Raw genomic sequence first — 17,252 nt, forward strand, 5'->3', positions numbered from 1 at the left:
GCATGCATGATTGGCTTGTATATGATTTAGCCTTTGTTTATGGCTTATCATGAGTGAATATGGCTAGTGTTGCATTCTTTATTTTCTAACTTTTTTTGATAGGGTGGTAAGCTAATAAAAACATAGGGCTTCGTCCTTTTGATTCTGCAGTGATGTTTCATTAGTAACATTTGGGATGTAATACTACTTAATAAAGCAACATCTGACTCTTCAGAGTGAGAATTTACAAAGAGTAAGTGGATACCGGTAATTGAAGTTTTTAAACACAACCGTTTTTCCTTCTCTTCATTCCGCCCCCCCCCCCCAAGGCCAATTCTGCAAATGTGGAACTGTTGTGCCACCAGAATGCTCTTCTCACATAAAAATTTCATTTGTCTTTCCTTCTTTGGTCCCACTGCCCCCCGCAAAAGACCTAAACAAATGTAAGAATTTTCCACCAATACTGGAGCATGATGTGAAAGTTTATACCAAGTGCATTTTGGCTAGAATATTTTTTCCATGTTTACTTCAGTATGAATGTTATTCCATAAAGTTTCTTTCAAAATCAGCAATTCTCCCAACTCAAGTATATTTGCAATTCTTGAAATTTTAAACAGTAGTTGACTCAATTTAAAAACCTTTTCTTTCAATAGTTCTTTAAATGCTTGCTTAGCTTCTTCTTTTGTATTCCATGTGTAGGTCTTTTTAACTGGCTGGGCATCTTCTTCGTCCTTTTTGGCGGCAACACTATGGATTTAAAGAACAGCATGCTGCTTTAGCAAAAACCAGTACTAATTAAATGCAAGAGACACTAAGAGTGGGAACTGTAAACAATAGAGCTAATGTCTCCCCGGAAGTGACAGCATACACAATTGAACCCCAACAGACTTCAGGCATAATGTGGTTCCAGGATAAAGCATTATCTGACAGCTTCTAGCCAATGGGTTAAATCCTTAAAAGATCAAGCAAATCACTGCTCATGCAACAGGGCTTTCCTGGCTCCTCCTTTCCACTACAAACCATGCAACTCCCCGTCTCTCCACCCCCCCCCACAAAAAGAGCTCTTGAGGGTCGATAGACCCTCTAGACCTATGTGGGATGGGGTAGTTCCGATTTCTTCAGAACTAAAAATATATTGGTTCTCCACTGAGAAGAAGCAATTTCATACCTGACAGTAGTTATCAGACCAGTAATTTTAAAGAGCTGTTTGTTCTAATGTGCTAGTTTTCTTGCAAATCAGGTAAAGGCTGAAGGCAATTTAATAAGGCGTTAATAAGACTGTTATGTATGAAATGCCCTTGACTTCTTTTCAAAACCCAATCCATAAACTAATTCATACACTTTGCGCCTGTTTACACAGCCTACGTGCTGTATGGTGTATGTTCAAATGAGTTTGCAAATGAATACATTTTTGTGTGTATATATGTTTTTGTTTGGATTTGAATGAATGTGGACATGAGGGGGGATGGGGAAGAGGTAGCATAGCCTGGAAGATTAGCTATGAGGGAAATACAGCCCTTGGACTGAAGTTTCCCAACGCTAATAAAATAAACCCTTCTAATAGCCAAACTATACATTACATTATTCATAGTATTTTAAACGTATACTTAAGCATGTTCTAAAACTTTTGTTCCACAGAATTGCCCATATATATATCCAAAGGAAGAAAATAATGGCTTGGACATGGCACTGTCAAGTTGATTCCTACTTATCTCACCTTGCCAAGCCTTTTCCCTTTCCCAGGATGCACATGAAAGCCTTCCGCATCTAGTCTTGATCTCCCTCCGCTCACTGGATGTGAAGGGAGATCAACTAGGTGCTTCTGCCTCTTATAAGTGGCAATATGACATACCACTTAAGAATGGAGAAATAAAGATGAATCTACAGGGAAGATCACTCCAAATTTGCTAGGAAGGCTCCCAAGGAGTGGGAGGGTTGACTCTGTATCCACTAATTTCCTCATCTGTCTGCTATGGAGTACAAAACAATTCCTAACCCTTATTTTAACCAAGTCTATTCATGCACAAAAAAGGGAGTGAGGCACAGAATAGAACACAAGTTCAGAAGCAGTAAAAAGGTGGGGAGGCGAGTTATTTCCTTTCACATTTCCCGCTTTTTTTTTGCCAAAACCAATTCCCCACCCCCACCCCGAGCACTGTCCTGAAAAAAAAATAGAGATTAGTGCACACCAACTAGACAAAGTATTACTTACTCTGAGGATTCCTGTTTAGGAGCTTCTTCGACAGAGTTTGTCACAACTTCTGCAGTCTGTTCCTGTACAACAGGAGCAGCTGGCTGTACCTGCTCATCAGCTGTAGCAGTGACCCTTTCATTTTCTATAACAGTAGCAACAGTGGAAGGCTCGGTTTCCGGAGCCGATGCAACAGCTGGAGCAGCAGGGATTGCTGGGGCAGCTATAGGAGCTTCAGGAACAATGGCTGCAGCATTTGTAACCCCTGGTGCGACTGCAGATGATGTTGGAACAGATTCCTCTGGTTTACCACTACATAAACAGCAGACATCATATTTGTGTTAATAACCCTGCCAATCACAGGAACAATGCATTTATCATTGAGAATTATTCCGGGGGAAATCCAATTTCTCTTCAGATTTTGGCAGCCTACAACCTTCTTACTGGACTGTGGTTTATATCTTTAATTACGTATTTATAATACATACTTTCGTTTTAAAAATTCATGGAACACAGAATCAGCATAAAAATAACATTAAAAACATCATTAAATCTTCTAGAGTGCAATTGGCTAACAAAGAAACTTCATTTTACTAAGGCCAGCCTAAACAACACAGTTTTCAGGAAAAGCCTGAATGGAAGGATAGTTCCTGCCAACTCTCTACTGGTAGTGTTCCATAAGATAGGGACTGATGTGTATGGCTTTCAGATTACTGGTTTCAACTGTCCAATGTAAACTTTAAAAAACTGCAGACTTCTAGGTTTGCAGGATGCAGTGCTGAAGACTAATAGTTAGCTTAATTGGCCATGCTAATTAAAAAAAGCCAGTTCTGCAATTTCTTTCAAAGAAAAGGCGAAGTGAACAACTATGTCCATATGTTCCCAAATCCCCCTCCTCTATTAGGTAATGTAAATGTTTCACTCTTAAGCAGTACGTGGACCGAGAACTCCCAGAAGTGCAAGCTGGATTTCAAAGGGGCAGAGGAACCAGAGACCAAATTGCAAACATGCCCTGGATTATGGAGAAAGCTAGAGAGTTCCAGAAAAATATCTACTTCTGCTTCATTGACTACGCAAACGCATTTGACTGTGTCGATCACAGCAAACTATGACAAGTTCTTAAAGAAATGGGAGTGCCTGATCACCTCATCTTTCTCCTGAGAAATCTCTATGTGGGACAAGAAGCTACAGTTAGAACTGGATATGGACCAACTGATTGGTTCAAAATTGGGAAAGGAGTATGACCAGGCTGTATATTGTCTCCCTGCTTATTTAACTTATATGCAGAATTCATCATGCGAAAGGCTGGACTGGATGAATGGCAGAAAGTGAGGAGGAACTGAAGAACCTTTTAATGAGGGTGAAAGAGGAGAGCGCAAAATATGGTCTGAAGCTCAAGATAAAAAAAACTAAGATCATAGACACTGGTCCCATCGCCTCCTGGCAAATAGAAGTGGAAGCAATGCAGGCGTTGAGAGATTTTACTTTCTTGGAATCCATGATCACTGCAGATGGTTACAGCGGTCACAAAATTAAAAGAAGCCTACTTCTTGGTAGAAAAGCAATGACAAACCTAGACAGCATCTTAAAAAGCAGAGACAGCACCTTGCCAACAAAGGTCCGTATAGTTAAAAGCTATGGTTTTCCCAGTAGTGATGTATGGAAGTGAGAGCTGGACCATAAAGAAGGCTGATCACCAAAGAATTGATGCTTTTGAATTATGGTGCTGGATGAGACTCTTGAGAGTCCCATGGACTGCAAGAAGATCAAACGTATCCATTCTTAAGGAAATCAGCCCTGAGTGCTCACTAGAAGGACAGATCGTGAAGCTGAGGCTCCAATACTTTGGCCACCTCATGAGAAGACAAGACTCCCTGGAAAAGACCCTGATGTTGGGAAAGATGGAGGGCACAAGGAGAAGGGGACGACAGAGGATGAGATGGTTGGACAGTGTTCTTGAAGCTACCAACATGAGTTTGACCAAACTGAGGGAGGCAGTGGAGGACAGGAGTGCCTGGGCTGCTCTGGTTCATAGGTTCAAGAAGAGTCAGACATGACTAAACGACTAAACAACAATATGTTTCACTACTAAGAAATACTCAGGAGATTCTGAAATAAAATGTCTGTTTAAGGCAACAACAACAACAACCACCCAACGCAATAATGCATGTGGAGGCAGCAGAGCAGAGGAAGGTGAACTTTAGTGTGCAAGTGGAAGTCTGTTCTACCCACAAACAGCTAGTGTAAATATAGTTGTATTGATACCACCCTTCTTTTAAAAGTCCCAGCTCATGGATTTTTTCTTGAGTAAAATATTTTCAAACATACCTGTTTTCTTCAGCTTTAATCATTGCTGCACAAAAGAAATAAATTGTTGTCAGATTTATTTATAAGTTGAATAAAACTGCATATTAGAAGATAAAGTATGTTAAGAAAAGTAATAAACTGATCCAAATGAAATAAATTGTTTCAAAATATTGAGTTGCAAAGTAAGGCTGTGGCCTCTGCGCGGAACTTGGGAATAGAGGCAACAATTCTCTCACTTAAAAAACAAACACCTTTTGAGTAAAGGACATAAGTAATTGGTGGAGTTAATGGTTTGGATGCTAAACATCCTGACAGCCCAGAAAAAAAGAGTCTCGGTACCAGGATCAGGAAGACCTCTGCCTGAGACATCTGAGTACTGGTATAAATCAGAACAAAAATTACTGAAGGAAGCTACTACTAGTGGGTGACAGCTGCTCTTTCAAGTGTTTCCACAATAGCTATTGTGGTCAATTGTGTTATTTTCATCTTTGTCCATGACAGCTTTTCCTCCCCCAATAAAGACATTTATTATAGTTCCAGATTAGGGACAGTTTCATTATATAATAGCATCCAAAACTGACTTCAATGACTAGAGTTATCTTTGCTACCCAGAGAAGTTGCGGCATGACAACATCCACCATCATTTTGGCCATGATGGTTGTGTTTGATGGAAGCTGAACAACCATCAGGAAGGCCACAAGGTTAGCCAAGCCCTGGATTATAGCCAATAGGTGCTAGCTATAAATCAAGACAGAAAAAAGGCCCTGCAAAATTTACCTTCAAGATCTTCAAGTTCCTTGGGTTTTGCCCAGCGTGACTCTTTTGTTTGGGAATTGTAGTAGTAAGGCTTTCCAGAATCAGACTTATATTCCTTCCATGGACATTTTGACAACATTTGCTAGAGAACAGAATGTTTAGAAAAAACGTTTTAAAAATCATTCCGTCATATGACACGCCATATATTAAAAATGCCTATAAAATCAAAGGAGAGGCATGCAAAGCCATATCAAAAGAAACAAAGGACAAAATATAAAGGGCTGCACGTGAAATACCATGCCTGTAATGGAGCTTTTGGGGCACCCTCTTCCCACTGCAGCCCCTCAAAAAGCTAATCCTGAAGTTTAGGGAACTCTCCAGAGTAGGATTCAATGTGGCACGAATGGCTGCAGCTGGAAAGGAAAACTGGCACACACTCCAGTGATAAAAGGCATTTTATACTCACTGAAAACATGGTCAATTAAACAGGCACTCTTCTCAATTAGTTTATTTTACCTCTGCAGGTGTTTTGAGATCATCTGGTTTCTCCCAGGTAGACTGCTTTGTTTCAGTATTATAGTAGTATGTTCTTCCATCTGGTGACTTATGCTCTGACCACATAGATTTCTATGAAAAACAAAGCTTCGTATCAATAAATTCTGCAACATGTCTAGGAAGTGCGAGACAAAGTGCCACAAAAATGTCTACAGGGGCAAATTGATACCTGTTTGGAAGGTTCCTCATTAGCAGAGCTGTTGGCCGGGGTGACTTGCTGCACTGAACAAACTACTGGAGTTGTTGGCTAAATATTAAAGAGGAAAGCACACTTCTGAAGAAAATATAGCAGATTACTTTTTATTTAAAACAATGTAAGATTGCAAAGAGAAGAATACACAGCCATAAGAACAGCATACCCCCAATCTGTAAAACGGTCCCATTCAGATGCAATGCTAAGCCATACATGATTCATTAATTCTGGGCTGCACTACTAGGAGTGGCATTAGAGTTCCCAACCAGTGTCAGAGGACTCACGCCAGAATAACTGCAAAGGTGAAGTCCAGGCAAAACTCATCTGCACCTGAAATCTGTACTCAGGTGAAGCAGACGTCTTCTCCAAACCAAGGATCTTCTGGGAAGTGATAGCTACCAACTCTACAAAGACCACCACTATCTAGCACTTCTGTTCCTCAGTCTGCAGTCCTAGCTGCCCTCTCCAAGTCTCCTGCTCACAAGATGCCCTACATCTCCAGGAGCAGTCTGTGATAAGAACATATAAAGAGACTGCTTGATCAGGTCAATGGGAAGCTTAGAATGCTGCAGGTATGGTGGCATCCAGTGACAGCATTGGATTTAGGACCACCTATACACCTTTCGCTCCTTCCAGGGGAGTTCACCTCCTTCAGAACACACCATCTCCCCACTTTCCAGACTCATAAGCTCTGAAGATATAGCACCTGTCTTTTCAGAATTGAGCTTTAATTTACTAGTCCATAGCCATTACCGCCTCCAAGCACCAGTCTAGCCCTTCAAGCTCCTCTCCCAATTCAGAGGAAACACAGAGACAGAGCTCCCAGCACTTTCAGAAAGATGCTAAAAAACTCCACCATACCCAGTAGTAGTTCACAAGCATCTGTTTCTGTTCTCAGCAAGTTGTCTCATGAACATATTAAGAGTTCTTTAAGAGCACATTACAGATACAGGTGAACCGATGGTCACTGTGTACTTGGACTTTCAAAAAGGTATCTCACCAAAGCTTCCTGAATAAGCTTAGATGTCATGGATTTAGAAGAGATCTCTTCTTGTGGATCACATATTGTTTAGTAGCAGGAAGCAGACAGTAGGAATAAATGGGCAGTTCTGTGAATGGAAGGAGTCCCCTATGGGCTGATTTTGGGAGCTGTGCTTTCAAAACTAGTTTATAAGCATCTCGAGTAAATGATGAGTAGTGAGGTGGCCAAGTTGCTAAATTGCTGATGACATTAAATTGTTCAGGGTCATTAAAAAAGAGAAGTTGTGAGAAGCTCCAAAAGGACCTCTCCAAAGAAAGTGAACTTTGGGGAGCAAATAAAATGCATTTCATTCATGTACGTGTTTCAGATGAGCTGACATAAAAGTCAATGCACATTGACTTTTTGTGGATAAAAGCTGAAATACACTATGATTTGGAACCATGTTGTTGTATTTCATGCACATACACTCTTTTTATGCATACATGTGGATGTTTGGCAGGTATGTAAAGGAACACAGGCATCCAAAGCACAGGGCAAGGTGCAATCTCGCCTTAGCATGGAAGGGAGAAAAAATATGGAAACTGGACAAAGTTTAACACATGAAATTATTAAATTGGCCAAGCAACAAAAGTTCCTTGCTTACCTGAGTTCCTGGGGGGGCTAAACCTATGAAATATAAAATGATAAACCACATTTCAGATAGCACAACCAGAACAATCCACACCTCCACATTTGGTTTTAATGTGACTCAAAAGACTTTCAGACCACATGAAAACATACGTGTTAAATTTTACAAGTGACTTACAATTAACTATTTCAAGCAGACTGTATTTTAGATTTACATACCAGCAATGAGCAGATAGTAGATGCAGCCAGTCACTTCTTGTTATAAAAGCTTTTCCCCTGAAGCTCACTAAATATTTCAATAATCTCTCTGTTACTTCTGCCTATTCATCTGAGCTTCAAATGAATAATTTTCTCAGAACAGGAAGGCCAGAATCTGACATGAATGCTCAAAATCTAATGATCCACAATGTTGACAACGATGAAGATCTAACTTTCATGTTCAGTTTTATGCAAGAGTCACTATATTCAACTCCAGCACGTTCAAGAGACCATACTCACATGCTAAAACTGGGACCTGTAACAAAACATTGTAACATGCAATGCTCCTGTTCAGTGTTCCAGTCATAGACAGCCATGTCTTCCTACACAATATCCCCATTTGAATTCCCATTTTCCATTCCTTCTCCATCAATCAGTCAGCATTACATGGCCTGTGGGTGAGCTCAGAGCTTATGTTTTTGGGGTTCCCCTGCCAAAAGAGTTATTTTCTAACTTTTTTGTGCTTCTGTAAACTTCAGGGTTCCCAAGCCTAGTGAAATTTCCCTCTTGTGCATGTAACTGTTTTAGGTATGTAAGGATGCCACACTCACTCTCTGGAAACAGAGGGAAAGATGCTGGTGTAATTCTCCATTGGTAAATGAACAAATTCTTTCAATTTCAATTCATAAATAAGTAAGTGTGAGGTGCATCATACTTCAATCCCAGATGAATCCTTCCGCAAAAAAATCCTACCTCCTTGTCAACAGAGTGGGAAGCACCTCAATGTTTTAGTTCATTGAGAATTAGTAAATAGGAAGAAGGGATATTTTCAAATTCTCCTTACATACAGGCATTTGTGCATGTTTGGGATGTGCACTGTTTTCGGCACCACAAAGGGGCAGAATGGGGGTGGAACAGGCTCACTTATGGCCCGCTGACACGTTTGGTACCTCAGAATGGAACCCCCACATAAAAGAGCAGTTGCCTGTAACTGAATAAACTCTTAATTTTAACCCACATTATTATTAACAAACTTCTTTTTAGTTTTGAATCTTTTCTGGTTAAATTGTTAAATAAATAGTGAATTCTTTTTACATACCAATTTGAGAATCCATACTGTTTACTCCTGGCTGTAGGAAATAAAAGGGTTAAAACTTACATGATGTATTACATTGTAACTTAAGCAAATTCAACTATAGGAGCTTGGTAGCAGTTACTGTTTTATAGATAGAAATCACTCTTGGAACTTAAAATATTAACAAGACAGCATCTCCCTCTCTCACACACTCGTCCCACTGAGGACTTAAACCCAGTACTACATTATGACATTGCCCTGTAATGCCTACCCCCTGGTAAACAACCACCAACCTTATTTTGCCACCACAACAAGTGAGTAACATATCACAGCTTTGCAAAATGAAGTAATGGTAGTGAAGAACAAGGGATGATGAAGCTTTTCCATTTTAAAGAAGTTAGAATCCTATGTGCAACTTTAAGAATCCACCCCAGCCTTTTTCCTCTGCCTGCCTGTATTTCTTTCTGCCTCCCTCTCCCAACTTCGGTAGGTCACTCACATGTGGAAAAGTGAAGAGAGGTAGTGGAGCAATGGAGGAGTCCCTGCAAGCCCTCTCCCACTTGTCAGCCAGTAGGAAAGCCCCCTTGCCAGCCAACAGCCAATGAGAAAATACAGAGACTGAGGAAGGCACTACAAACAAGGTAATACTGGGAATTTGATAAGGTAGTTTTTGCTTTGAAACCTAACCCCTGCTTAAGAAGCAACTCTGCTATGCGGGTAGTGACCATTTTAGGCATGTCCAATTGACACACGATCGCCGATGCGTGTGTGTGGTGGGGTGTAACAGAGTGCACTTATCCGTGCTCTACCAATGTGTGCAAGGGCTGGGAACGGACCCTCTGCACGAAATGGCTGCTGCCTATATATAAAGCTACACATCACACTATCAAAGCAGCCCCACTAGTCATGTTTTTGACAGCGCTTCCAATATGATTTTCAAATGTCTAGATAAGACATGCTACGACATGCCTCATTCTCCTGGATGCTAAAAAGGAGCTATGAGAAAGATGGAGCCAACACTAAACATGGCTAGATAATGCAATTCGCTAACAGGCGCTTGGTGAACCATATTATTGTTCTGCCAACTGCTAAACTTGGAAAATCTTCAAAGGACTGTTTCAAAAGATTGAACCAATTAATCTTGAAATTGAAATTCTATGAATTGCTCTCTGTTATTCCAATTAATTACTGTGAAGGTGATGCAACATTATAGCAACACTATGTTAGTCAAGTGAGAGGTGATGAATTTTTTTTTTACCTAACCAGAAAAAAGCCTTTAGATTTATACTATAAATATGCCATAGCTAAACAAATTTCCCGAGGGAGCCTTGTCCTTAAATGTTCAGCAGCACAATTGGGTGACAAGGCTCATGACTTCATCAGGCCTTTCACATCACCTCACATTATTTCAAGAATCCTTCAATACAGGACTATCTGCTCGGGTAAGTTGTCACATAATAAAATTTGATTTATTTTGTTTTTTTAACAGAGGGTAAGGGGCTGGGGGGTTAAGAGAATGGAGAAGTCATTTTGTGCACCACTTTTGTTTTGCCACTTTTCTTTTAGCATTTGCTGCTTTAAGCATAGCTCTGATGCTGTAAAAAATATTCCCAGGGTCCCTGAAGCTGCTATTCAGGTATTATAGGAAGCTTTACTTATTCTGAATGCAAGAAACTGAATTATGAAGATTTAACATATAGTTTAGCACTAGACATGCCTCTCATCTTCTCCACCTCTGGTACAGCTTCAAGACTATGGCAGAATCCAGTACCTTTTAAAATTAACCACAGTTTGTTGTTACATTTGATAAGAAAAACTGTAGTTTATTTAAACTACTGTTTACTTAATCTTTAAAGTTTACTGTTTTACCATTGAAGAGTGGGCTATTGTAAGCAATGTGCACAAAAGGTTACTTAGAATGTACTTCCTGAACACAACAAATAAACACTGGAGCAGGGAAGGGGAGGCAGAGACCCTTGAGGCTGTTGTACTGCCAACAGTCCTAAACAGTATGGTTATTTGTCAGTGATGATGGGAGATGCACTCTACCCATCCCTGCACTAGAATAACAAAGTATAGCTTAGTGAGAAGAGAGAATCTGTGGCAGAGAGAAGTCCAGAATCAGGAGGAGAGGAGGGAGGCCAAGAGGCAGAGATGAGTCAGGCTGTTGAAGAAGCCAGGGTGTCTCCCTGTCCTGCTACTACAGGTTCTCCTCCCTTGGGTTTCCCTGGGCCAGAAGACATATGAAGAGAGAGCAGCAATGACAGGCATGTCAGCATAGTCTCAGAATGCTTGGGAAGGACCTGGGAGAGATGATTTAGGCAGCTGTGGGAAGGCAGGGACCTTCAGCCTCCACAACTGCCTCACAGGGACAAGATCTACTGAGAAGAGTTGTTGTGCTCATCAGGCCTGGCGCTCCTGAACAGACATTTCTGCTAATAAAGAGTTAACTTCACTTTGGGTGCTTTATTCCCGACAACTGCTCCTGACATTAAGTAGGAAATAAATCACACATTCCTGTACCTTATAATAAGAATAAGCCATTAACATACCCCCCCATAACAACATAGCTGGAAAATTATTCAAACGGGGGGGGGGGGGGAGATGCACTGTATGTTAGGTTAAAAATAAAATACAGATAGTCAATGGTTTAAAATAACAAAATATAGATTTAATAATTACCGGTCCTGTAGGCTGCATGGGAGCATGAGACATATGGGGTGCCATCATCCCAGGCATCACTGATTGCATCATTCCAGGCATCTACGATAAAAGTATCATTATAGTACGTGTTTCCAAGTTAATACAAATTGCTACATATGTATCTTTTTATGCTAATAGAAATAGTGTTTAATCCTGCTCAAACATAAAGAAATTGGGGCATAACCAAGAAAAATAACTATGTAAAGTGCTTTATACACCTAACAAAATATTTATCCAATAGCTTAATGGTTTTCTGGGTACAAAATTTTTAGGGTCTTACGTGATCAGAGGAATTTCTGTGGGCATGGGATTATTAGTTAGAGGGCCAACAAATAAGGGCAAGATTTTTCAGCTACTCATAGTGGTCTGTCAAATGGGTACCCAAAGCAAAAGATAAAGGAAGTGAAGTTTCAGGGTGGAGGGGAAAGCAGAAAAGTTCTCTCAAGAATACAGGGCTCCCAAAACTCAGTGTTTTAATATTAAATAACCCAAAATATTAGCACTATTCATGAAACACTGTAGGAATGGGGCCCAAATCAATTAAGCATCTAATTCCAGTTCCCAAACCCAATCCATGTGACTTATGTAAACTCTAATAATCTTGAGGGCTCATTTACCTCATCTATGAACAGAGGATAATACCTGAAGAACTTGTCTCACAGGGCTGGAGTAAGAGTTATGCTTGCAAAGATGTTCCAAGATGAAGAGTACTATAAAGTTTAAGAATTATGACTGCAGGGTTCAAAAACATGAACTGTTAAAAAAAGCTGAGAAAAGCATGCAACAGGGATGCAAACTACCGTAACTGCTTAAAACCACATCACTGCCCTTGTTCCTGAAAGCATCATAAATATGCTGAAGGGGGCTATTCTTCACATTGGGACGTTGCAAGGCAACGGTTATGTGGGGGTCTAGCAAAAGCCATTCAAGGCAGAGACCTAATGCAGTTACTATGAAGAATTAATCTGTTTGTGTATGCACATGATATATTTAACTGGAAATGAATTTTGTAGGAAAGCTAGAAGTTTTATTTCCGATTTTCTTCATTGGCCCTTATTGGGGGACTGCAACAAGTAGATGACAACAAGAGCAGTGGCCTTTACATATGTGTGTAATGTATTCAACTGGCCATATTCAGCCAATTTGATTGGCAAGCCCCACAAAAAGTTCTTGGGAAATCACCCCCCACTATAAAGTGACAGTCCCTGGGGGATTGGCCAAGTGACCCCATTCCCATGTATCTTCAGGGAGCATCAGGTTACTGCTCCCTCTTACCTTCCATCTTGTGTGGAGGGAGAGGTATTTGGTAGGGCTACTGCTCCACCCTCAATCCACAAGGTTTTCTTGGAAGCGTGAGGAAGAGAAGAAAGAATGGGAGTGGCCCTCCCATTCCCCACCATCCTGTAGAAGCAGGAGAAGAAAGGAGTCTTGCCCCACTGCTGCTTCCAAATAATTGTGTTCCATGCTAGAGATGCTCCCTAAAAGCTTCTATCCAAGTAGCTTTTGAAACAAAGGATTTCTTAATTCAGAGATGCCAGATTAATAGCCTCCAGGACACAAGCTGTATGCTTCCCACATTAACAGAACTTGATAAATCCAGTTTGTTCTGATCCTGGTGAGCCACAAAAACTCAATGTTTATCCAATATATGATGGGTCACAATACATGGTTATAAAGCCTGTTAACTGTGTGTTTAACAGCCCTGTTTAACTACTTTGAGGCAACCTTAATATTATGGGTTATGCACACAATTTTCAAGTTCAGGGTCACTATAAACCAAGGACAGAAGAAAGTGAATTCTATCATCAGTAGGAATAAGCTGTTATTTAAATTAAGGGGAAAGGTCCAATGGAATATGACAAAATACTGTGGGTACATTCCCAGTGGAACTATGGATATTTGCCCCCAAAAGCAACAAGGAGAGAGGTTCTAAACAAACAGATAAAAGTTCATGGGAGGGCAGACGGGGGGGGGGGGGCGCTAAACAGACTCTTAAGATACAAAACTCCTATATTCTGGATACCAAACCACATTCTGACCTACTTTAAAAAAAATTCTTGTTTCTAATAATTTACCTCTAAAATACACACCGGAAGATAGAAATTTTACTGACACTATTAACCAAGAGAAAGTTGACCAGCAAAGCTTCACTTGGAGAATACAGTTTTTATAGTAAAAATCACCATTGAAAGTGAGCAATTACAGAAAATAACACTCACTGCCCAAATTACTTTGCATGTCTTTCCTTTTCCTCTTTAGTTCTTGTCTACGCTACCCTACAAGCATCTGAACTAAAAAGCTGTCACACTGTTCATAATCTGGAAGCATGCCACCCACAAATCTGATCTATGAACTGCGTGCTAGGACAGGGTTCCCTTTATTCGCCTACAACTAGGACATCAGGGAAGAAATATTTGGAAGCTGCTGGCTTTACAGAAAAGGCATCTGACACTAACAGCCGGGGGGGGGACCCCAATCCTAAGCAGAGTAAAGTCTTCTTTAACTATCATCAGAAGTGGGATTTCTCCCAATGATGGAGAAGCAGAGGAGCAAATGCTAGACAGAGTTTATTATTTCTGATTCTTCTAGATAACCATGGAAGAGACAAATGAAATGCTACAACCTCTACAATCGAGAGAACAAGGAAAGTAAAGCACTGAGAGAAAGGGCTCAACTGCTCACGGATTCTCATGGAGAACACAGGATATATGCTCTTCACTCTGATCATATAAGGGCTAAACCCCTTCACTTCACAGCACAAAGGCCCCTTAATTATAAATAGGAACTCCTATAAAAGGCATTACAGTGGTAGGGTTCTGTCTTCTTTTTGACCTACTGGTTACATGAATTAAAATATGTCTCAACTGAGAAGAAGCTATTTGTCTACTTGCAAGACAACTTTCAATTCAATGAGGTCAATAATGAGTTTTTTTCCAAAAAGAAAAGAAAAGGTAGTTTAAAAACTGTGCTGATGTGAAGCTCAGAGTAATCAACACCTACTGAGTTACAGAACACCCTAAAATGGATTAAAATTCATGCTTTAATATGCACCTTTTAAGAAGCTATTAACAAAACCAACAAAAACCAACTTACCTGTCCCATTTGTGGCCCTCCCATAGGGGGCATCATTTGAGGCATCATTCCATGAGAGACTGGAGGCATATTGGGTGGCCTTTGGCCCATAGGATGCATTCCCATGGGAGGGTAGTGAGGCATACCCGGATGTCCCATCTGAAAAAACAATATTTGTGACAGATCAAGATTCCAAGATAATAAACACAATGGAAATAACCTCTCTGGGTTCCAAATCAGGTCATTTAGGTATTCTTGTCTGCTACTATAAAGTTATGGCCTCACACGGTGTTTGCTTCCATGAAATTCTCAGATCCATCAATATATTTCTTCTTAAGTTTTCTAATGTGAAGTTAGATTACTTATCTCAAACTATAATATTCCAATCCACTGGTTTTTAATGCTTTCCAGAGTTTCCACTAAATCAAACCCCAAACTTTTGATTCTTTGCAGCAATACTCCTTATTATAAAACGGTAATAAATAGTGTAATAAGTGTCTTGTATAAAGATATGCATCAAGTCCTTTTATTATGCAAGGATAACACTCTCATCAGAGCCTTTAAAAAGAGCTTAGAACATTGTGTGAGATTTAAAAATGCTCTTTCATGAACAGGACTTCCCCAATTTTTGAAAAAGGTTTGTATTTAATATGGACTCCAACAAATGAAACTGGGTGTCGATGCCCTGATCCAATCAGGAAAAACTACCACCTCTCCCCACTATCATTCACAGAAGTCTTTATTGTATAAAAATCTCTTTCATTAACAGTAGGATTCCCGTGGATCCAACCAAGTATCCTCCCTATCTGCTAGGCCTTTATGAATTTTAATTTATTTATGTTAAAGTATTGCAGAAAGCTTAAACATTGACTCAGCCTCAATAAAAACAGAAATAGCAATCTGATTACCAAGAATGTCCTGAATTTTTTTATCACATTTAGAGATGTTACTGAAGAACAGCCTTAAGCTCCAATCCTCACTGTATTAATACAAAGGCCAACTGAAGGATATGCCACCTGCACTTAAGTAGTGCATGGCAAGTGATGATGGATACTCAATGTCTCCTGCACCCAACCACAATTGGATTGGAACTGCATGTTTGATAGAATTGCAGTTTTTAGCTTCCTAAAGGAACTCAAGCAGTATTGTTTAAAAAACCAAAATTAAATTAAATACAATTAAAAAAAGCATTTTATTGGATTACTTCCCACATTACGTGTCTAACATGTATACACCTATTTGTCATTCAGGCCATTACCCTGTAATGGGCAAAAGAGAGTAACATAAAATATTAAACTATCCTGACAATCATGAGCATATTATTTTCAACTTACTGTATTGGCAAGTGAGCACTACCAATTACCTAAATTTATGATACCTCCACATACAAGAGGTTCCCTGTTACAGAACTTTATCTTCCAACTCCCGGAGCAGTGGGCTATAATGGAGGGGAAGTTGAGGCACAGGAGGGGGCAAATCTTGCCAGCATGCCCCCACTCCCCTCTCATGATTGTCTTCAGACACTAAACTGAATACCAGATTGGGCCTTGTTCAACCATTCTTCATATGTACAGACTTGCAACTAAAAATTGTGTTAAAAACAGCCGTTTTCTACCTTAGTGGCCCAAAGCCAAATTTACATATTACCATCACCAAACAAAAAGTTACCTTTTTCTCTCATTTTATGAGCACACATTGCATCCAGCTACTTGAAAAGCACACGGTTAATCAAAGTATGAATCTACTTAATACATAACTTGATAAGCAGCTTCCTGGTAACGAAGTAGCCCAAAACTTGACCAAAAGGACTTCGGACACGATGTGCTTAAGAGATCAAGACAGCACAAGACGTCTGTGCAGAAAAAGCTCCATTATTAGAAACCGATTATGTTAGAAGCATGAAGTGCACTTTTTTTTGGATGTGTGTAAGGCGGGGGAAACACAGAAGGGCGATTATGCCGGACTGCGTTGCCCCGGACCTCTTATAACAACTCCCTATCTCCATATTCCACTCAGGTTAGACCAGAACCGTACCCTACTCTTTGACTTCAGAGTTTGAGGATCACGCTGAAAGCGCTCAGAATGAATGAGCGACGGGTAACTCCACGCGGGAGTTAACGCAGCGGGAAAAACAAGTCACAACCATTCCACTCACCATGAGGGGCTCTCGGCCCATACCGCCACCGCCGCCTCCGCCACCGCCGCCACCTGGTCGCATCGAAGGATTGAGGAGGCTTCCACCGCCGCCGCCGCCACCTCCGCACCTGCCCAGCAGCCTGCCCCGGAGCGGCTGGCGGGAAGACGGGCCGAAGGGCAGGAGGGGTTCGGGCTCCCCTCGAGGCGGGAGGAGGGGAGCCAAGAGGCTGACGGGCTTCCCGGCTGGCCAATCCGGGCGGCCTCCCATGCGGCTGCTCTTGGGCGACTGCTCCGGGCCGGGGCCCCCCACGGGCCGCACTCCCTCGCCGGGGTTGAGCTGCATGAGGGGAGGCGGCTTGGGCAGGGAGAAAGGGAGCGGCTGAGGGGAGGCCGCGGCGGCCGCCGAGTCCCCGCCTGACATCGCCTCCCCTGGACCGGGCCCGGCTCCGGCGAGCCTGCCCTCCCGGCTGCGGGGTGT

At 41.1% G+C, this 17,252-nt stretch overlaps 1 protein-coding gene across 4 annotated transcripts in view; it reads right to left on the reverse strand.

The window, feature by feature from the left end:
• Nucleotides 1–17,195, reverse strand: part of PRPF40A (pre-mRNA processing factor 40 homolog A) — a gene marked incomplete at its 5' end in the record, with an annotated part of 60,761 nt that extends 43,566 nt beyond the window's left edge. For 2 of the 4 annotated variants that reach the window (XM_083706278.1, XM_083706277.1), the window contains 11 exons: nt 618–726; nt 2,192–2,482; nt 4,499–4,523; nt 5,255–5,375; nt 5,750–5,860; nt 5,958–6,035; nt 7,607–7,629; nt 8,888–8,918; nt 11,546–11,626; nt 14,660–14,797; nt 16,794–17,195. In XM_083706278.1, coding sequence (XP_083562404.1) covers nt 618–726; nt 2,192–2,482; nt 4,499–4,523; nt 5,255–5,375; nt 5,750–5,860; nt 5,958–6,035; nt 7,607–7,629; nt 8,888–8,918; nt 11,546–11,626; nt 14,660–14,797; nt 16,794–17,195 — 1,410 coding nt within the window. Of the gene's footprint in view, nt 1–617; nt 727–2,191; nt 2,483–4,498; nt 4,524–5,254; nt 5,376–5,749; nt 5,861–5,957; nt 6,036–7,606; nt 7,630–8,887; nt 8,919–11,545; nt 11,627–12,183; nt 12,968–14,659; nt 14,798–16,793 lie in introns of those variants that run through there. The other 2 variants (XM_083706280.1, XM_083706279.1) reach the window with 2 other exon arrangements.
• Between the last annotated feature and the right edge of the window lie 57 nt (nt 17,196–17,252).

This window comes from Podarcis gaigeae (genome assembly GCF_964106915.1).
Source record: "Podarcis gaigeae genome assembly, chromosome: 1".
NCBI classification, from domain to species: domain Eukaryota; kingdom Metazoa; phylum Chordata; class Lepidosauria; order Squamata; family Lacertidae; genus Podarcis; species Podarcis gaigeae.